The sequence below is a fragment of the Nycticebus coucang genome, chromosome 15, assembly GCF_027406575.1.
Source record: "Nycticebus coucang isolate mNycCou1 chromosome 15, mNycCou1.pri, whole genome shotgun sequence".
In the NCBI taxonomy this organism is placed as follows: domain Eukaryota; kingdom Metazoa; phylum Chordata; class Mammalia; order Primates; family Lorisidae; genus Nycticebus; species Nycticebus coucang.
The window spans coordinates 67122290-67144839 of record NC_069794.1 but is presented as its reverse complement, the minus strand read 5'-3'; the positions used below and the strand labels follow the sequence as shown (position 1 = coordinate 67144839).

General features: G+C 37.4%; 1 protein-coding gene across 1 annotated transcript in view; it reads left to right on the top strand.

Moving 5' to 3' along the window:
- The first annotated feature begins 331 nt into the window (after positions 1 to 331).
- The window catches only part of SUCLA2 (succinate-CoA ligase ADP-forming subunit beta), a 39984-nt gene continuing 17765 nt past the window's right edge, over positions 332 to 22550 (top strand). Inside the window, exons 1-5 of the mRNA XM_053563078.1 lie at positions 332 to 492; positions 5320 to 5500; positions 13232 to 13331; positions 13488 to 13650; positions 18344 to 18472. Coding sequence (XP_053419053.1) covers positions 403 to 492; positions 5320 to 5500; positions 13232 to 13331; positions 13488 to 13650; positions 18344 to 18472 — 663 coding nt within the window. The 5' untranslated portion in view covers positions 332 to 402. The remainder of the gene's footprint in view (positions 493 to 5319; positions 5501 to 13231; positions 13332 to 13487; positions 13651 to 18343; positions 18473 to 22550) is intronic.

The following is a 22550-nucleotide window of genomic DNA, read 5'->3' as shown; positions in this document are numbered from 1 at the left end:
TTGTATCCCAAAGGCTCAATGCAGTGTTTGGCACAAACCCAATTTTCGGGCAACTTCGGCTTAGAGAATTTAAGAACACATAAGTGGCAGCGTTGCTCGTCTTTCCATTGCAATTCGCTAGGAAGCGCTCACATTGCTTTCTGGACGCAGGTCAGATATTGAGGCTGCGATGCCAGTTCCACGGTATCGGTTCTGCGCGCGCCAAGCCCAGCTTCGAGCCCGCCTGGCAGTTCTGCCTTTGCCGGCCACGGGAATCAGTCCGGCACCAGCAGCGTTAACTCGCGGCCCCGCCCCTTAAGGGTGGGGCGAAAGGCGGGGAGCGTTCCAGAGCTGCAGTGCGGTGAGACGCCTTTCGCCTCTGCGCCTGCGCCCGGCGCGGAGGGGACGGGGTCGCTCTCAGAAATGGCGGCCTCCATGATCTACAGCCGTCTGTTGGTAGCGTCTACCGTTCGGAGCCACCGACCTCGGACGGCGCTTCAGGCCGCTGCCCAGGTATTGCCTTCCATCTCAATCCTCGTCTGGAGGATAGTTAGGAGAGAGGGCTAGATGGGACATCTGGCTCCTGTGGGCAAAATGTGACGGAACCTTAGGCCCGGTTCGGAGTCACTTCCCTGGCAGTGACATTTTCTGGGTGCTTTGCCGGGCCCGCGGGCGGCTTGCCCGGGAGTGCTGTCCGCCAGGACTGCAAGCAGGCCGATGTTCTTGCGGCTGTTCTCCAGCCCTTAGTCTGGAGGAGGCCGGCGGCTTAGCCGCACCTGCTGCCCGAGTTTCTGAGGGGGTCGGGGGGAGGAGGTGGGCTCTGTCTGAGTGAAGGTGAGGAGATCAGGACTTTCTCCTCTCATTCCCGCGTCGAGCACTGTGGGCTGAGGCTTCCGCAGCTCCTCTTTGGGCAGGGGGAAATGCCCTTCAAATGTACTTTTGTGTTCCCGAGGAGCTGTCATAGATGGGAATGATTTCAGAGGACCGGCAGTGTCTGCTGGCTTGGCTTTTCTGGGGCGAGGTAGGGACGTTTTCTCCCTCCCCCGAGTAATTATGTACTGTTGAGCTTGTATTAGTAGCCGTGATAAGATTACGTTTTCCAGCTAACCAGTTGGAGAAGAAAAATAATCTTTTGGATCGCTTCATTTCTAGATAGACTATACCATAGTAGCCACCAGTTTTATTTTGTTTTGTTTCCGGGTATTTACTAGGTGCCAAGCACCCTACTTAAGAACTTTACTTGTAAGCTTTTCAGCAACAATTTGAGGGAGTCATTAATACCTGCATCACTAATGAAGATACGGTGGCAAAGAGAACAACTAATTTGGGCTAGGTCAAAAAGGTAAGAACAAAGCTGAGGTTTAATCCCAGAGCTGTCTGGTTCCAAGCCTGTGTGCTTGGCATCTGTTCTACTACTTCATAAACGGATTTTTTTTAACGTTGACACCAAGAAACTGTGAAAGGGCATGATGGGCCTCTTAAGTCAATTCCAGAGTTTAGGTTACATTCTGAAGTACCTCCTCATACATGTCATGTATACATTGATTTAGAACCCCCCCCTTTTTTCATTTTTAAAGGTATTCATACTTTCAGCCTAGGAGTATTAAATTCCATGAATTTGCTTTCTTTCTTTTTTTTGAGACCAGAGTCTCAAGCTGTTGCCCTGGGTAGAGTGCTGTGGTGTCACAGCTCAAGGCAATCTCCAACTCTTGGGCTCAAGTGATTCTCTTGCCTCAGCCTACCACGTAGCTGGGACTACAGGTGCCTGCCAAAATGCCCAGCTACTTTTTGGTTGTAGTTGTCATTGTTGTTTGGCAGGCTGGGGCTGGATTCGAACCCGCCAGCTCTGGTGTATGTGGCTGGCACCCTAGCCGCTTGAGCTACAGGCGCCGAGCCATGAATTTGCTTTTTAATAGAAGTGACGTTTTGGTTTTGAACTTCCTTCTTATAAGTCTTCAAAGATGCTGTCTATTTTTAGAAAATGAAGATTTGGTGAACAAATGTATTTTCATTCTAACCAAAATCTTTATCCTTTTGGAAATTCCCTTAAAAACCTTTGTTTCTCCATATGGAAATGCCTAATGTGTTGTCTTTATAATTGCTTCTGTCCTTTTTCACTCTGGTAGTATTCTATTGTATGAATATCTCACATTTATCCATTCCTGTTGATGGCAATCAGGTCATTTCCTTTTTTTTTTTTTAATAAATGAGCCTGCTAGAGACGTTCTTATATATGTCTTTTATTAGACATAAGGGCTCATTTTTGTTGACATATCCCTAGGAATGAGATTTCTGGGTCAGAGGTGGATGTATACAGTTGGGAGGTTGCTGGCTTTTAATATTGAAATGACACTAAATCAGGGATTTGAGCTACCTAGGTGAAATGTTATTCATGATTTTATCTTGTGAAATCAATCATAAATAAGTTGCTATTATATGTAATTGACTAATTAGACTAGTGGTTTTTAACTATAAGATTCTTAAGAATCAACTGAGTGACTTGTTACAAATACAGATTTTGGGGGGCCCAGTCCAGATAATGGGTCTGGAGGCCCAGATCCATTCTTATAGCTGAGAATGAGGCCCAAGAATTGCATTTTTATAAGCAACCCAGGTAATTTTGATGCACAAGCTCAGGAACTTACTTGAAGAAACAGACTTTTAGAATAAGACTCCTGGCTCAGCGCCCGTAGCTCAGCAGTTCGGGCACTGGCCACAAACACCAGAGCTGGTGGATTCGAACCTGGCCCAGGCCTGCCAAACAACAATGACAACTACAACAACAACAACAACAACAAAAATAGCCGGGAGTTGTGGTGGGTGCCTGTAGTCCCAGCTACTTGGGAGGCTGAGGCATGAGAATCACTTAAGCCCAAGAGTTTGAGTTTGCTCTGAGCTGAGACGCCATGGCACTCTACCAAGGGTGACATAATGGGACTCTGTCTGAAAATTAAAAAAAAAGTAAAAAAAATAAGACTCCTTTACATTCAATTGTTATGATACTCTGTGCATTGTATATAAACTATATTTCAGTCTACTGCATTATATGTAGAGATTATGGAAATGTGTGGCTAATGCTTAAATTGTGATTCCAGTGCAATCTTCTAAGGCTTTTCATAGCACTTGATTTATTCTACATATTTCCTTATAAACTTAATAGGATATAGGACTTTGAAAAAGGGAGGCAGGCATTTCTATGAGTTGTTTTGATGGGTTAAGACTATGCTCTGACTTAGTGGACGCTATGAGACCAGTAGATGCTAGAGAATTTACTGATGTGCACTGCTTTTCAATTCTTCTCATTGTTGTACCCTTGCCACAGGAGATGGAATTATTAGCTCTCTTACTCCTTTCTCTTTTAGCCTTCTTTCCCTCAACATTATATTTGTGGGTTTTAAATGGCAGTTTCCTCCTGTTAGGGTGGTGCAGTGATGACTCAAGGTAGTTGCTAAAATAATTAAAGAGAGCAAGTGTAGGTAAAGTTATAGCAAGAAAGGAAAAGTATATTTTAACAGTTTGGACAGCAAACCAAGCTCCATCCTAGCAACTGTAGGCATTATAGGGATTGTAATGCTGGATTTTATACACAACTTTTGAGGGATGTCAGCTGGAAAATTAATCAGTTCCCCCAAACAACCCACCTGTAAAGCCTTGTACCCTACAAGGCCTCGATTAGCAATTAGCCCCATTCTCACAATAGCCCAGCTCAGCCCGATCCAAGCCAGTCCCCAAATAGCCTTACTGTATCCGCAATCTACACTGCTCTGTCTAACTAACTGCCTAACTTACCACTACTTTTTTTTGAAAGTTACTCTGCCTTAGCTCTAATCAGGGATATTTAGTCTTCTCTTTCACTGTGTAAAATAGCACTCTTTCTCATCCTTTATTTTCTGCCTTTTTACTTTTTCTAACCACTGTCATATTATGTTTGTTTATTGTCAGTTTCCCCTTCTACTCTCATGCATTACTAATACTCATGTTTATTGTTTGTCACTCTCACACAAACACACACTAGGATGTAAGCTTTAGGTGGTAAGGTTATTTTGTTGGGTTCGCTATTCTATTTATATACCTGGGTACTCAATAACTATTTGATCATAGTTGGCAGTGTTTTTTTGGAAGCTTTTGCAGTCCATTTGTTAAGGATGTATACCTGAACTGGTTTGTAAAGAAGGTACCAGTTCAGGGAACTGTTTAGAAGGAATGCGCTAAATATGATGTTATGGGTCTGTTCTCTGAGATGAGATTTGCAGACTATGAATAGAGCGTTGTATGGATTACTGGAATGTGATCTCTGGATTGACAGCTGTATGAAAATGAAAGCAAGAGAACTGAGTACAGGGAGAAGTAGAATTGTGGTGCGGTTGTGTCAGAGACCTGCATTTCTTTAGGAGACCTGGAATTAGGATGTCTCTTCTGAATTGTCCCAAATTAGAGGTAGGTGACAGGTCTCAGGTCTTTATATAGAGGGTTCCAAAAAAATGTCTATACATTTTAAGAAAGGATAAAACTATTAAAATTGTAATACTCAAGTCACATTTGACTTCTGCAATTACAAGAGGTACTCCGGCATGACTTGGATTCATCTTTTGTTATCGGTATATATTGAATACTACAATTTTAATACAGTTTTTTCCTTTCTTAAATTGTGTATACACTTTTTTTGCGCTGTCTGTATTTCTCCTCTAGCTTCATTGACTGTCCAGTCACTGATAGCAGGTTGCCAATGTGAAGGAGGTATAACTTTGGGCTAGGAAGCTCCAATGGGAGAACTCACCTGAGAACTTGCAGTGAGCAGTCCTAGCACCGGGGGCTAGGAATGCCTTTGGTCCTGGAGGTGATCTGGGCAGCTCATAGCAATAATCCCCTCCATATGGTAAAGCCATAGTTTTGAGTCTTAAGCCTTTGAAAGACTAATGATACCAAATAATTCTATTACCTGTTTTCTATTTTCTGTCTAATGCCAGATGACTTGCGAGGTGCTGGAGAAACAGTAGAGAGAAGAGAGTTGAGAAGGGTTTTTGGTTTAAGGGAAAAGATGAGATTAGTTTTAGGTCTGCCAAATTTGGTAATGAGGTAGAAATGCCCTGTAGATCATTGGATGTATGGTAGTAAAGCTGTAATTTAAGAACTAAAGATGACGAGGAAATAGTTAAAACTATAATGGCAACATTTGATATTTAGCTGGTAGGTTAGGTTTCAGTTTTAGCTGTAATTCAGGTACTTTGAATATTGTATTTTGATGATTTAATGTAACAGTTTTATTCTCGTTATGAAGAACCAAGAACTTAATAACTGTAAAATCATTGTTATTTATAAACGTGTTTCCAATTTCTCTAGGTTCTGGGAAGTTCAGGATTATTTAATAATCATGGACCTCAAGTACAGCAACAACAGCAAAGGAATCTCTCACTACATGAATACATGAGTATGGAATTGTTGCAAGAAGCTGGCGTCTCCATTCCCAGAGGATTTGTGGCAAAGTCACCAGACGAAGCTTATGCAATTGCCAAAAAATTAGGTACTAGATTAAGAAAAACTTATACTACCTTGACATGGAAACTCTATAAGATGTGAACTTTGTTTTTGGGTTGACGACAACTTTCAGGTTTTATAATTTAAAGAATAAATTTTATTTGCTTAAAAGAGAAGGTGGAACTTTGATTGTTGCAATTCTAAAAGTATTACAAGGTAATTATGAGCTCTCATAGTGCCTCTGACTTAGTCACTTACTGGCATTAGGAAGCTGAAGTCTTGTTTTTGGTTGGATTATAATTATGAGGAAGGAAATTCTATTTACTACTCTAAAGGATGGTGGCTATCATGGTTCTTCAGGGAAGTGCTGAAGGAAAATTTTATCTATTTATGTCATTAGAAAGAGAGCTCCAATACTCTCCTTTTTTTGATATAAAAATGAACCAAAGAGGGATAAAGTTGGGTATTAGATTGTAATCCCCATGAGAGCAGGATTTCTTTGTCTTTTGTGTTCATTGATAAATTTCAAAACCTTAGAAGAGTGCCAGACACTTGTTAGATAATCAGTAAATACGGTAAGACCTCCATGGTTGGTCACCTCCCTACACTGACCACCTCCTTAAGTTGACCTAATTTTATAGACTGGACATGAACTATGTATACTCAATAGAAATTCTTTATGTTGATAAGTTTGGTGGTCAGCTTATAGAGGTTCCACTGTATTAATATTTGTTAAATGAACTAAGTAGTTGCCCATGTTTATTAGCAGATTTTTTGTTGGTAACAAATCTTAATAGCTTTTGTTTATCTGAATTTGGATCTGCCAAATTTGGTAATGAGGTAGAATAAAAAACCAATTATTAACTGTAGACTCATCAATAAAAAACCAAGTATTAACTTTAAAAATATGCTTAAATTTACATTTTTAAAGATTTAACATGAGAATATAATAAGATAATGTACCATCTATATACAGTGTTATCTCTTTTAGCAGTATTTTAAATCCTGCTAACTTTATGGAGATTAGTATAATTACTCTATCTTGAATGTATATTTGATTAGTATAGCTTTAAATATGCTTTGGTGAATACTTTGCTTTTACTAGTTTTTTTTTTTTTTTTTTTTTTGTAGAGACAGAGTCTCACTTTATTGCCCTTGGTAGAGTGCTGTGGCATCACTCAACTCATAGCAACCTCTAGCTCTTGGGCTGAGGCGATTCTCCTGCCTTAGCCTCCCGAGTAGCTGGGACTACAGGCACTGGCCACAACACCCAGCTATTTTTTTGTTGCAGTTTGGCCGGGGCTGGGTTTGAACCCGCCACCCTCGGTATATGGGGCTGGTGCCTTACCCACTCAGCCACAGGCGCCGCCCTGCTTTCACTGGTTTTTCAAGGAAGATATGAAAAAATTTAAAAGTTTTTATCTTGGTTTGTACTTATTTATTTCTAGAATAGGTTTTTCTTTCAAAATTGAGGGTATATAGAAAATTGTCATATAAGCTGTTTTTGAATGAGATGGCCATGGTTTCCCTAACTTAGAAGCATAATTTTTTATTTTATAGTTTTTTCTATTGTTAATTTGAAAAAAAAAATTCTTTTTAATCAGGTTACAAGTAAACTTCTTAATTAGCAGAAGCTTTGTGTAAGTTTATACTAATTTTGGTGAAAGTTTTATTAATGGTGACCCATACTTTGAACTTGGCCCATTGTTACCGATAATCAGGCCTAATTTATATGTAGGAAAGCAGTAAAAACTTTTCCCTCCACTTATAGATTATTATAGTTGATTAACTGGTTTTCCATATATTTTCCCATTTAGTCAAATTCCATTGTTTTGTAAAAAAATAATTTGTATTTTGCACCTTTTTTTTTGCAGTTTTTGGCTGGGGCCGGTTTGAACCTACCACCTCCGCTTGAGCTACAGATGCTGAGCCTAAAAAAATAACTTATATAGAAACTTTTTCATGAAGTGAGAATTCTGATGTCAATCTATTTTGAATTCTTTACTCCTTATAAACACCTAATGATTTTTAGGTACAGAAGGAAGAACAGTTAATATGTGCAGCACAAACTATGAGTATTTCTGGCAAATTCTTTGGGACTAGTACTTAGAAGTAGTAAGGAGCAGATAGACAGCTCTGATTTTGAGCCCCTTAGAACAGAATGTAACTTTTTCATCTAGAAAGTGTGTTCTCATCAAAGAATACTGCAAATGATGATTATAGTGTGGAAGTGGGACTAATGACCTAAAAAGGAAATTTAAATCTTGAGGAGCAGAAAGACTACTTTTAAAAGATATTAACTGTGAAGACATGGAGGACAATTATGTGTTTTTAGTGAGACATTAATATCGAAAGATACTGATTATGAGATCTAGTTGCACAAGGTGTGATATGAGGTACTTTAGAAATGCAACTATTTTTTTCATTTAGCTGGCTATTCCCAATGCTGATTTTTGACTATTTCAGGGTAATTTTGCTTCTTGAGTTACTACAGTATTCATAAAATACTAATTCTCATTTCTTACAAACTCTTACTAGATCTCTATTCACCAAGTGATATAGTAGGGCATAAAGGCATTAGAAGTGTGTCAAATTACTGTTTTCCCTTCAGTCCTGTTGGTGGCAGGAGAAACAGAACTAGCATGGGGTTTAAGGCTACTGAGTCCTGCAGCTGGTGACATCCTCTGAAATAACCTTGAGTTCTTTCCATAATATTTCCTACAAATTCTATTGTTTTCTGTATGTGTTATGTAAAAAAAGTTGGGAAGCACAGTGGTGAAGGCAATAATTAAGGTTGGGAGTGGAAAGAATGGTTAAAAAGAAATTTATTATTTTTAAAGACTAAGTCCTCAAAGTAAAAGTTGATAAAATTGAAGATCATGGAAAAGTTTTTGGAATGGGTTTTTTACAGGGTGGTTTTATTTATTTTTTTATTTATTATTATTATTTTTTGAGACACAGTCTCACTATGTTGCCCTTGGTAGAGTGCTATGGTGTCACAGCTCACAGCAACCTCAAACTCTTGGGCTTAAGTGATTCTCTTGCCCCGGCCTCCCAAGTAGCTGGAACTACAGGTTCCCGCCACAATGCTGGGCTATTTTTTGGCTGTAGTTGTCATTTTTGTTGGGCAGGCCGGAGCTGGATTCAAACCTACCAGCTGTGGTGTGTGTGGCTGACACCCTAACCGCTGAACTACTAGCTATTAAGCAGGGAAATGAAGTAGTTATAATTTGCAAGCAATTCTGAGAGCAAATTACCATCTCTTATAGTTTTAAGTTCAAGGAAATATGATTTCAGTAGGGATCTGGCAGAATTTTTATAATTTCACTATTGACTGTAGAAAAATAGTTTGGATTCGAGTATAATTAAGGCAGAATCTCTTATCTAGTTGAATACATATATACAAAGGATGCTGATTAATCAATGTCTGCTTAGAAGGAGATTTCTAATGAATATAGTAAGATTTTGCCTTTTTTCTATCTTTCCTGTCTTTGTTAGATGACTGTATACAAGGAATATGTAAAATGGTTGTGACTAAAGCTAAGAGGGATAATGAATGTATTTTAGAGATAATCTTTGGGTCCAAAAAAGATCTTGTCTGACTAAAGCCAGTCTAATAAGACTGTAAGCTCTCTGAGGGAAGAATAGATCTCTTGATCCCTGTTAAATCTACAGCTCCAGCATAATGTCTGGTATGTAGATGAATCTGCTGAACGCATTAGTGAGATTGAATAAAAATATTAGTTTCAAAGACTTGTCCTAAGATTTCTAATCCTTCTTCCCTTTTTTTTTGTTTTTGAGACAGAGTCTTATTAAGTTGCCCTTGGTAGAGTGGTGTGGCATCACAGCTCATAGCAACCTCAAACTCTTAGGCTTAAGTGATTTTCCTGCCTCAGCCTCCCAAGTAGCTTGGAGGACAGGCAGGCCGCAAGTCTGGCTATTTTTTGTTCTTTTTTTTTTTTTTTTTTTTTGGTTGCAGTTGTCATAGTTGTTTAGCAGGTTCCAGCCAAGCTTGAACCCACCAGCCTTGGTGTATGTGGCCGGCGTCCTACTCACTGAGCTACGGGTGCTGAGCCTGTTTTTCCTTCTTTAAAGTTGATGAAACTATATTTCATGATTTTTAGTTTTGGCTTTTCTTTTGTTGTGAGAGTTTTTAAAAGAACTTTTGAAGAATCATCTATTGTCCTTGAAGACTATATTCTTAGAGAAAGGAAATGGACACTTTGGGGGAAGAGCCTTCTGTCTTGCAAAAAGCTTTTGAAAAAAAGTCCTTTGTTCCTTAACAGGTCAGCCCGTTAAATCCCCAATTTAATGAATAGCAGTGGTTGAATTTAGCCCAGTAAAGCACTGATTTAACCTAGTAACAATTTATTTATTTATTTATTTTATTTTTTTAAGACAAAGTCTCATTATGGTGCCCTTGGTAGAGTGCTGTGGCATCACAGCTCACAGCAACCTCAAACTCTTGGGCTTAAGTGATCCTCTTGCCTCAGCCTCCCAAGTAGCTGGGACTATAGGCGCTGGCCACAATGCCCCACCTTTTTTTTTTTTTTTTTTTTTTTGTGTAATTATCATTGTTGTTTGGCAGGCCTGGGCTGGGTTTGAATCTGCCAGCTCCTGTGTATGTGGCTGATGCCCTAGCTGCTGAGCTACAGGTGCAGAGCCAATTTTTTTTTTTTTTTAAACATTACCTTTGCACTGTTTGTATTATAGTTACTTTCTTTGAGTATATATGAATATTGATGAAGTGCTAGAATATCAAGACAGGTAGAATAAATAGTGGCTGCTGCTTTTAGTTGAGCATGAATCTAATTTGCCATAGTTTCTGAGTCTACCTCTAGTCTTCTCCATAAAGTTATTCTGTTTTAAGAAAAAATTTAAAAATTGTCTCTAATCTTGACCTAATGTTAGGTATGATACTCTTGTCGATGGTGGAGACTGGTGCAAATTGAAAAGGGTCTGTCTTGTTTAAACAAGACACTTTTTCTAATCAGCTCTAGTCGTAGGACTATGTATCCAGTTCTGAGTTTTTATAAGAGCAGTGGAAAAATCTAGGTTTGTGAGAATTCTGTTCATTTTTAAAAGGTCCTTTTTAAAAAAATTATTATGTGCCAGGAACTCTCTGGGAAGCTTGTTAACATGTATAAATACAACAAAGATTCTTCCCTTTTATTTGGGCTTATGTTCTAGTGGAGAAGCAAAACAATGAATGGTAGATGTAAGAAAGTTATGTATTATATAACAAGGTGATATTAAAAGAAGTTAACTGATGACTCCATACTGAATCTCAGAGTCAAAGCATTTATAACAGACATACTTATTTGACAATGTGAATGTTACTTTCTTTGCATTATTATTATCATTGCTTACTATTTCGGTGTAGCAATTGTCTGATTCCTTTTCTGAGTGTATTTATGTTCATTCGTTCTTTACGAGGTTTTTGTTTCTAGTCCTTAAACACAGTTATTAAATTTTAAGCCTTTTTAATTTTGTGAAGGCAAAAAGAAGAAAACCTAATTAACACATGTATGTGTAAAAATTAAAAAAAAAAATAAATTTCCCCCCTGCAAAAATCAACTTCCCTGCACAACCACAATGCTACTAATTAAAAATCAGTCGAGAGGGAAAAAAAAAGGTGATGAATTCTGTGAAGGGAAAAAATAGAGCATGGAAGAGGGATTGGTCCCAGGTGGGTTGGTTGTAGTATTATGTAGGGTAGGGCTCATGTACAACATGAGGTTCAAAGAAAAACTTGCAAGGATGGGGGCCTTTCCCAAAAGGACATCTGAAGGCAAGAATGTGCCCAGGAACAGTGAGGAGACTAGTGTAGCTGAAGAGGAGTGAGCAATAAGGAGGACCTGGGAGGTAAAAGGGTAAGGATGTTGGGGGTATTGTATCAAATCCCCTAGGCCCTTGTAAGGACTTTGGCTTTTACCCTGAGTGAATTGAGCATTAAGGGCAAGGGTTTAAGTAGAGGAATGACGTGCCTACTTTGGCTACTGTTTTGAGACTATTCTGTGTGGGACAAGGGTAAAGGGATAGTGATAGTTAGGATCATCGTCTTTGTGTTAGGAGTTGTCAAAGCTCTGGATAAATGTGAGAATAGAACCAGTGTGATTTCCTGACTGGATGTGGGGTGTGAGAAAGAGAAGTTTTTCAAAACCACCATCTTGGCAGACTCGGGGTCATCTTCTGATTTAAGTAGTAAGCGTTTTTAATGGAGGCTCACTTAGACCAATACTTTTATAAATATTCTTCTGTAATATTAATGGTTGTTTTAAGTATAAACATTTCTTATTTATTTGAGCACTAACTGTATTTGTTACCTTATTGATTTGGTCAGTTCATCCAATTTGGTGGCTTTATTCTCTCATTCTGCTTGCTATGTGTGTAAGGGAATAACTTTTCCCGGTTGTAGATTGCTCATCTTCAGTCTGTTCAGATATATATTTGCAGAGTAGTTATTATATTCCAGGGAACTGTTTGTGCTTTGGGGTGTCAGGGATATGACCAGGCCCTTAACCCTGACCTCAAAGGTTAATTGTTGTGCCACAGTGTGCTTGTTGTACTGCCTTGGGCAAGATGAGAGGCAAAACGAAGAGGCACAGACATCCTGCAGGAATGGGACAGAGAATAAGATATGTTTGTACTAGATACTCCCAAGGTGTAACACTTTTTTTAGTTGACACATAATATTTTTACGTATTTATAGGGTATATGCGATATATTATGTTACATGCATAGAATGCAGAAGGGTTGTCAGGGTATTTAGGATATCCAACACCTTGAGGATTTACTTTTGGTCATGAACAATGAATAGAGCCTAGGCCCAAGAGCTAGTTTGCTGGTTTCCTATAGCAAATTTCAAAGGGGAGGAAAAGGGATAGATAGTGATTAGTCTACCTGTTAAAGAAGAAAATTCAGTCTATTTTGGAAAAAAAAATACATATTATACTTACAAGCATAGGATTCTGGAATTATTTGATACACATACCTTAATAACTCTTGATAGTGCTCCTCATAACAATTCTGTTCAATAATGTATATTAACAGGATTTTCTGTTAGTGGGATAATGTAGATCGATATTAATACTGGTAGTATCCCCCAAGTCGTGGCATATTCCTGCTTAAAGTAGTATGTATATTATTATAACTCATATTTTCACAGGATCGTGAATTTACATGGAATGGAAACATGGGGGGGGGGGGCGGCGCCTATGGCTGAGTGAGTAGGGCGCCGGCCCCATATACCGAGGGTGGCGGGTTCAAACCCAGCCCCGGCCAAACTGCAACAAAAAAGTAGCCGGGTGTTGTGGCGGGCGCCGGTAGTCCCAGCTGCTCAGGAGGCTGAAGCAAGAGAATCACGTAAGCCCAAGAGCTGGAGGTTGCTGTGAGCCGTGTGACGCCACGGCACTCTACCAAGAGCAGTAAAGTGAGACTCTGTCTCTACAAAAAAAAAAAAAAAAAGAGAGACATGGGAAAGCATTAGTAAGACATATGAGTCTCAATTTTGTACAAGATTTACGTAAAGTGTCAAGATGTGGTTTAATATGAAGAGCTAAGTTTCTTAATTTGTGGGATTTTTTAGATCATGAATGTTCTAGTGTTCTAATCTAGAAAATCTACATATGTGGATACATGGAATACCTTACTTTTTTTGTCATTGTGACTAAATGGGGAATTCACTTAACACTTCTTAATATGTATGCTGAATAACAAAATAGTGTCTGGTATGCTGCTCTATGCTTCATATCTAAAAGAAGTGTTTTTCTTCTAGGTTCAAAAGATGTTGTGATAAAGGCACAGGTTTTAGCTGGTGGTAGAGGAAAAGGAACATTTGAAAGTGGCCTCAAAGGGGGAGTGAAGATAGTTTTCTCGTAAGTCATATTTTATAAAGAATAATCGTCATTGTTAAAGGTTGATTATTGATGGAAATGCTGAGGTTTAAATATTAAATGAGATGAGATTTTAGCTATCATGTGGATGTTTTTCTCAGTTGGAGGAGAGAATCTGTAATCTTTTTCTTATTTTAGTCCAGAAGAAGCAAAAGCTGTTTCCTCACAAATGATTGGGAAAAAGTTGTTTACCAAGCAAACGGGAGAAAAGGGCAGAATATGCAATCAAGTGTTGGTCTGTGAGCGAAGATATCCCAGGAGAGAATACTACTTTGCAATAACAATGGAAAGGTCATTTCAAGTGAGTGATGATTGTAGACAGAATACACTTAGGTTGCATTTATGACATGCAATTTCAAAAGTTGATGATTATTTCTGTTTATGTGCAAAAAATTTTAAAAGTATGATCTCTAATTTATTTGTATGTCATTTGCACAGTAGTTACGTCATTTTAAAAAAATAGTGTGGTTAATGCCATAAAAGTTGATATGTAATATTGTGATAGAAAAGTTATAAGAAAAACCCTGATATAATAAATTCATGGGATTTCCAAATTGTCAATTCACTTAGAGCAGCTTAAGTCATCTTCAGCTCATCTCTAGGTACCACAGATTGACAATATTCCAACCAAAGAGAAAGTCTCCGATCCCACTAAGAGGATGTATATTCATTGCCTCATTTTTATCTTTTTCAACCTCTTGGTACTTTTTTATAGTTTAGGGTTTGTTTCATTTCATGATTTAGTACGTGGCAAGGTGAAGGATGACATTAAATATCAAGCAGTATGGTTGAAGGAGCATGACACAAGCCCAGCTCTTCTCTCTTTATGGAACCTAAAATGCTAGCATTGAACATAGGCATCAGGTGAAGAAAAAAATCCTTTCACAGACCTGACGCTTGGAAAGAGCATTGGTAATCATTTTATACTATAAATTATCTGGCTTTTTTTTTTTTTTAGTGTTTTAGGATTTAGAAGCTGAATCTCTCTGTTACAGTTTGTTTTTTGAAGCATGTTTGGTACATATTTGGAAGCCCTGGTAAGGATTTGATTCAGAACATTATTAATTGTGTAGAATTTAGAGTAATAAAAATTTTGAGGGACATGAAAATAATTTTCTTACGTAGACCAACTTTTTGAACAATAGCAATTTTCTGTATTGTAATTTTTTTCTATAAGTAATTGAATCTTCTAGTAATGTTTGAGTGAAATAAAGGGTCTTTTGCAACTTTTAATTTGTATAAGAAAGCATTTCTTAAGGTCTAACACTAGATGGTAGTAAAAACTCATTCAAAATATAAGATAAAAAGCATTGTTTTATTCTTAGTGATAATCTTTATCACTATAGATATCTTTATGTGGTAGAATTTAGTTTTGTAAGTTATTTTAGAAATGCCATGACAGTAACTTTGTAATTGTGCAAATTTGTAGAAATTATATTTTTATGTATTCACCTATATTCACTACATTTTCTTTTCCTTTTCGTTGACGTTATATGTCAGCATCTATCATTTTATTTGTTTTTTGTTATATCCAGAAAAAACTGTAAGTGCCTGGACAATTGAATAGGAGTCCTATCCAGTGTAACTCATCTAGATTGTAGTAAATGTTGTAAATTGAATGTGTATTATTGAAGATATGAAAACATTTAGTAAAAGGATTAAATATGAGTTAATTTAAAAAAATTGAACTTTGAGAGGATTATTTGAGTCTTCTTGAGGAAAAATGTTTGTATTTCAATTGCAAAAATAATTGTAATAATTCAGGCTATAAATGCTACAGTACTAGTAAAACCATATGGCTAAAGACATTATATTTTTTCATGTTATTACACTAGACAAATGTATAGTTGATTGATACTTTGGGGTTATAGCCAAATTTGGGGGGAATTTTTGTGGACAAGTCTTTATTAAACAGCAAAAATCAGTCAGATATTTAAAAAGGAAAGAGCATATTTCATTGAATTAATGTTCTATGCATGGGAATTAGTTGATTCTTGAAAAATATTTTTTGTTACTTACCTGTTTTTAGGAGACAGATTTTAGTTTCTGCCAGTCTTCTTTAGTATCTGTCACATCAGGATTCCTGGGCAGGTATCTGCCATTGGGTCAGTATACCAGAAAGTGAATTTAAATGCCTACTCTCTGTTTGGCACTTTTGTTAAATCACATTTCTTAACATTTGCCTAATGCCTATTGAGTGCTTTTGGGCTGAGTCCAGTCTAATTTAATAAAGCACACTTGCTCCTTTTTTTTTTGTAAAACATTGCAGTCTGTTACAAATTAGTGGGATATTTAACTGGTGTCAATTGCTGCCTGAAAATATGCTGTAAAACTTCAAAATTTGGTTTCCCAAAATATTATTTTTTTAAAACAGATCTTTATTTATTAAACAGGCTAGTTTATCATATCCTTTTAAATTCAAACTTACGTTGGCTAGCCATGGCAGCTCCTGCCTGTAATCTTAGCACTAACTCCAAAAGGCCAAGGCGGGCAGGTCTCTTGTGCTCAGGAGTTGGAAACCAGCCTGAGCAAGAGCGAGAACCTGTCTCTACTAAAAATAGAAAAAATTAGCATGGTTTTGTGGCTGGTGCCTGTAATCCCAGCTACTCAGAAGGAGGAATACTTGAACCCAGGAATCTGAGGTTGCTGTGGGCGAGGCTGACACCACTACACGCTAGCCCTGGGCAACAGAGTGAGACTCTTGTTTCAGAAAAAAAAAGAAAAAAATACTCATTTTAAGGCAAAAAGCTTTGTCAGACCAATAAGAGTAGAGGAATTTAGATTAAAAAGTGAAAATACCATTATTTGTTTATTTAAAATTAGAGCTATTTTTCTAGAAGTGAAATTGTTTCGAAAGTTTATTATTAAGACATAAAAATTAAACTAAATCATTTGAAAAGTAAATGCTATTCATTCTGCGGTGATGACCAAATACAAAACTATAGTCATTGTTTCAGCTAACATCTGCTTACCTATGCAAGTTGACTTTTCTCTAATTGGTTGTGGAATTAGTACTAATGGAGGCTCTTCACTTTCTCCTATGTATTATTATTTCATGGTTCTTTTTAGCCTTTTTCCTAACTTGAAACTGACTGGAGTCTTAATTATTACTACTTTAGGGAATTTAATATTCTCTTTTCCCTGCTAGTGCTGCCTTCTCTGTAGCTCTTCATTTCTCTTATTAGTCAATTTAAAAAGAAAAGGAAAGCAAAACTAAAATAAAATGTTAAAATACTTTAGGTTTATTGGTCTCTACCTCTTCTGTTGAATGAAATTATGTTTTGTGGGTTATCCATAAATTTAATTTATATTCTGTTTCTTTTTTTTTATTCTTGGGGATTCATTGAGGGTATAATAAGTCAGGTTACACTGATTGCAATTGTTAGGTAAAGTCCCTCTTGCAATCATGTCTTGCCCCCATAAAGTGTGACACACACCAAGCCCAACCCCCCTCCCTATATTCTGTTTCAATAGCATGACAATAAATGAGCCATTGTGCCTGGCTCTTAAATGAGTATGTTACTAAAACACTAAGTGCTAGCATAGAAAAGAGAAATTAATCTTTAGATTTTTTTTTTTTGTTGTTGTTGTTGGAGACAGAGTCTTCACTTTAATGTCCTTGGTAGAGTGCCGTGGCATCACAGCTCACAGCAACCTCCAACTCCTGGGCTTAGGGGATCCTCTTGCCTCAGCCTCCCGAGTAGCTGGGACTATAAGCGTCCTCTGCTACCCCAGGCTATTTTTTGTTGCAGTTTGGCTGGGGCCAGGTTCAAACCCACCACCCTTGCTATATCGGGTCGGCACCCTACCCACTGAGCTACAGGTGCTGCCCCCTAGTCTTTAAATTTTAAAAAAATTTAAGTCATGACTTTTTTTCCCCTGAGTGCAAGATAAGTATTTTTATTGTAAAATTTTTTTCATTGAAAAAAATCACATTTAAAATAACAAAAGTCATAGCCAGGTGTTGTGGCCGGCGCCTGTAGCCCCAGCTACTTGGGAGGCTGAGGCAAGAGAATCGCCTAAGCCCAGGAGTTGGAGGTTGCTGTGAGCTGTGTGACACCATGGCACTCAACTGAGGGTGATAAAGTGAGGGTGACAAAAAAAAAAGAAAAAATAATAAATAAAAATAACCAAAATCTAAAATAAAATAAAAGAACAAGAATCTTAATGTTTTATTTTAAACACACTTTATTTAAACAAGATAGAACTGAGAATATAATCTAGGGTTTTATTATCGTTTTTTCCCTATGGAACACTACATATAGGTAGCCAGTAAATACTGTGTAACCAACTGTAGATCACTATTTTCCTATGTCACTAAATAATCTTTAGTAATATGGTTTTCCTGTTTTTGCATGTTAAGATTATCAGTTTTACACATAAATTAGTAAATCTATTAGGTAATTTGCTATAATATTTTTAAATTAACTTTAGAGAAGTTTAAAGATAACCTAATTATTAGTATTTTATATCTTACTTTCTTATATTGTTCATTGTAATAGCCAGAACTATTCTTTTAGCTAGCTCTCTTTTTATTGGCTTGCAGGAGGGCTAGAACTTACTTAGACTTTATCTTTCCATACACTTTGAAATATCAATAATCTGTTTCTATGATTTTCTGATGTTTATACTTCAAATAATACTTTAATGTTCCTTTTGTTCTTACAAAAAATGTATTGTTTATGTTTCTTGTATATACAGTATATATGTTTATACTTATTTGGTATAAGTTTTTGATATTTTTTCTTGCAGGCAAGCAAGAAAAAATATCAATATCTTCTTTTTTACTTTTTTTCCAGTGTTTCAATTGAACATTTAAGAGTGTGCTATGTTGGAGAAGTGAGGATAAATTCTATAGGAAATCTTGAAGTAGGGGTAATGGGGAGCAATAAATGTTTAAGTCTGATAATGTGCACAGGCAGGTTTTTAAATTTTATTGAAAAATGTAAAATAAAATCTAGATAATTTTGTTTTTTTTTTTCTCACCTTGCAAGGGTCCTGTATTAATAGGAAGTTCGCAAGGTGGTGTCAACATTGAAGATGTTGCTGCTGAGACCCCCGAGGCAATAGTTAAAGAACCTGTTGATATTGTAGAAGGCATAAAGAAGGAACAAGCTCTCCGGGTATGTTACATTTGGAAGTATTTCTAGTTAGTGATTAGGAGATTATAATACTTAAAGATAATTAACTCAGTATAAGTAAAGTTGTCAAAGGTTAAATAAATTGAGCGCTTTGGCCTTCGGCTGTCTATGCTTGGCCAGCTTGCCGTCCCGCCCCGCTGTGCCTCCAGCATTGGGCGGAAGGAGTGACCAGTTGGGCTCAAAGGGTGGTTCTCTGGCCGAGCCACTGCTGCCCCCTCAGTCTTGGTCCATTGTCTTCACCTGAGGTGGGTTGCCAGGTTATGTGCCCTGAGATGAGTCTCACCCCCACCCTCAGTCCGTCCCCAGGTAAACTGTAACAATGGCTGCTGTTTATTCTGGCATTTCCTTAAAGCTTAAGAGCAAGACAACTTCCTGGGAAGATAAACTAAACCTAGCTCACTTTGCATGGATTTCCTACCAGTGCTTTCTTCCAAATGAAGAACAAGTATTGGGCAAGACAGTCATTGGTTGCATTTGAAAAGAAAAAAACTTGAACTGAAGGAAGATATTGTTGAAAGGCTTACTTAGAACCACGCCACCTTCCAAGACGTAGCCAGAATCAAGTGGAAATGTTGAACAGGCCTATATCCTGTTCTGAAATAGCATCAACTATACAAAATCTCCCTAAAAAGAAGAGCCCAGGACCAGATGGCTTCACAACAGAATTCTACCAAACCTTTGAAGAGGAACTAGTACCTATATTACTCAAACTTTTCCAAAATAAAGAAAAAGAAGGACTACTACCCAACACATTCTATGAAGCAAACATCACCTTGATCCCCAAATCAGGAAAAGACCCAATAAGAAAAGAAAATTATGGACCAATATCACTAATGAATATTGATGCAAAAATATTCAACAAGATCTTAGCAAACAGAATCCAGCAACACATCAAACAAATTATAAACCATGACCAAGTGGGTTTTTTTGGCAGTTTTTGGCCGGGGCTGAGTTTGAACCCGCCACCTCTGGCATATGGGGCCAGTGCCCTACTCCTTTGAGCCACAGGTGCCGCCCACCAAGTGGGTTTTTATCCCAGGGTGTCAAGGCTGGTTCAATATGTGTGAATCTATAAATATAATTCAGCACATAAGCAAATTAAAAAACAAAGACCGTATGATTCTCTAAATTGATGCAGAAAAAGCTTTTTATAATATCCAGCATCCCTTCATGATCAGAACACTGAAGAAAATTGGTGTAGAAGGGACATTTCTTAAACTGATAGAGGCCATCTACAACAAACCCATAGCCAATATCATATTGAATGGAGTTAAATTGAAAGCATTTCTACTCAGATCAGGAACCAGGCAAGGTTGCCCGTTGTCGCCACTGCTCTTTAACATTGCAATGGAAGTTTTAGCCATCACAATTAGGGAAGAAAAGGCGATCAAGGGTATCCACATAGGGTCAGAAGAGATCAAACTTTCACTCTTCACAGATGATAATGATTGTGTATCTGGAAAACACCGGGGATTCTACTACAAAACTCTTAGAAGTGATCAGGAATACAGCAGCATCTCAGGTTACAAAATCAACACTCATAAATCCGTAGCCTTTATATATACCAATAATAGTCAAGTTGAAAAAACAGTCAGGGACTCTATTTCATTCACAAGAGTGTCAAAGAAGATAAAATATTTGTGAGTTTACCTGACAAAGGACATGAACAATCTCTATAAAGAGAACTATGAAACTCTAAGAAAAGAAATAGCTGAAGATGTTAACAAATGGAAAAACATACCAAGCCCATCACTGGGAAGAATCAACATTATCAAATGTCTGTACTATCCAAAGCAATATGCAATTTTAATGCAATTCCTATTAAAGCTCCATTGTCATACTTCAAGGACCGCGAAAAAAATACATCATTTTATATGGAATCAGAAAAAACCTCAAATAGCCAAGACATTACTCAGAAATAAAAACAAAGCAGGAGGAATTATACTACCAGACCTCAGACTATACTATAAATTGATAGTGATCAAAACCGCATGGTACTGGCAGAAAAACAAAGAGGTAGATGTATGGAACAGAATAGAGAACCAAGAGATGAACCTAGCTACTAATTGTTATTTGATCTTTGACAAGCCAGTTAAAAACATTCAGTGGGGAAAAGATTTCCTATTTAACAAATGGTGCTGGGTGAACTGGCTGGTGACCTGTAGAAGACTGAAACTGGACCCACACCTTTCACCTTTAACTAAAATAGACTCTCACTGGATTAAAGATTTAAACTTAAGACATGAAACTATAAAAATACTAGAAGAAGTGCAGAAAAACTCTTGAAGGAATCGGCCTGGGTGAATATTTTATGAGGAGGACCCACCCCACTCCCCCCCCCCCGGGCAATTGAAGCAGCATCAAAAATACACTACTGGGACCTGATCAAACTAGAAGGCTTCTGCACAGCCAACAACATAGTAAGTAAAGCAAGCAGACAGCCCTCAGAATGGGAGAAGATATTTGCAGGTTCTGTCTCCAACAAAGGTTTAATAACCAGAATCCACAGAGAACTCAAACGTATTAGCAAGAAAAGAACAAGTGATCCCATCTCAGAGTGGGCAAGGGACTTGAAGAGACACTTTTCTGAAGAAGACAGGTGCATGGCCTACAGACACATGGAAAAATGCTCATCGTCCTTAATCATCAGAGAAATGCAAATCAAAACTACTTTGAGATATCCTCTAACTCTAGTAAGATTAGCCCATATCACAAAATCCCTAAACCAGAGATGTTGGCGTGGATGTGGAGAAAAGGGAACACTTCTACATTGCTGGTGGGAATGCAAACTAATACGGTCCTTTTGGAAAGATGTTTGGAGAATACTTAGAGATCTAAAAATAGACCTGCCATTCAATCCTGTAATACCTGTACTAGATATATATCCGTAAGACCAAAAATCACATTATAAAAAAGATATTTGTGCCAGAATGTTTATTGCAGCCCAATTCATAATTGCTAAGTCATGGAAGAAACCCAATCGACCCACCAATGGATCAATAAATTGTGGTATATGTACACCATGGAATATTATGCAGCCTTAAAGAAAGATGGAGACTTTACCTCTTTCGTGTTTACATGGATGGAACTGGAAAATATTCTTCTTAGCAAAGTATCTCAAGAATGGAAGAAAAAGCATCCAACGTACTCAGCCCTACTATGAAACTAATTTATAGCTTTCATATGAAGGCTATAACCCTATTAACAGCACAAGAATATGGGGAAAGGTCAAGGGAGGGGAAGGGAATGGGGAGGATGGGTGGAGGGAGGGTAATTGGTGGGACCACACCTACAGTACACCTTAGAAGGGTACAGGTGGAACTTACTAAATGCAGAATATAAATGTCTGAACACAATAACTAAGAAAATGCCATGAAGGCTATGTTAACCAGTTCAATGAAAATATTTCAAATTGTATATAAAACCAGCACATTGTACCCCATGATTGCATTAATGTGCATAGCTATGATTTGATAATAAAAAGTTGGTTACATGTTAAAAAAAAAGTTAAAAAAATTTTTGAGTGCCGAGGCAGTTTAAAATCTTCTTTGAAACTGCAGTTTTTTAAAGTATCTAAAATTTTTTTGTCATACCTTCCATTCATATTTTCATACATATGTCTTTAAAAGATGAGGACTCTTTTAAAAGAGTCACTATACCTTTACTGTATCTAGTAAAATTAACAATAATTTCTCAATGTCATCACCCACCCAGTGATTCAAATTTCCCTAATTGTTTGCAATTACGTTTTTTTTTTTTTTCAATTTGTTTGAGTGTCCATCTGTGTAAAGCTCTTCACTGATATTAGTTAATATGTCTCATAGGTCTTTTCTGATTTATAGTCTTCCCTTGCCTTGCTCTTTGCATCGTTTTTCTTTCAATTTATTTGTTGAAGAAACTGGGATGATCATCATTCATTGTTTCCCATACTTTGGATTTTACATCTCTGTTGTATTATTTAAAATGTTCCCACACAAACAAAAGAATGGCTTGTGAGAGTTGCTTGGTAATATTTGTAATGCTGCTATTGAATTGTTTGATTTAGATATAAAAATAAGTG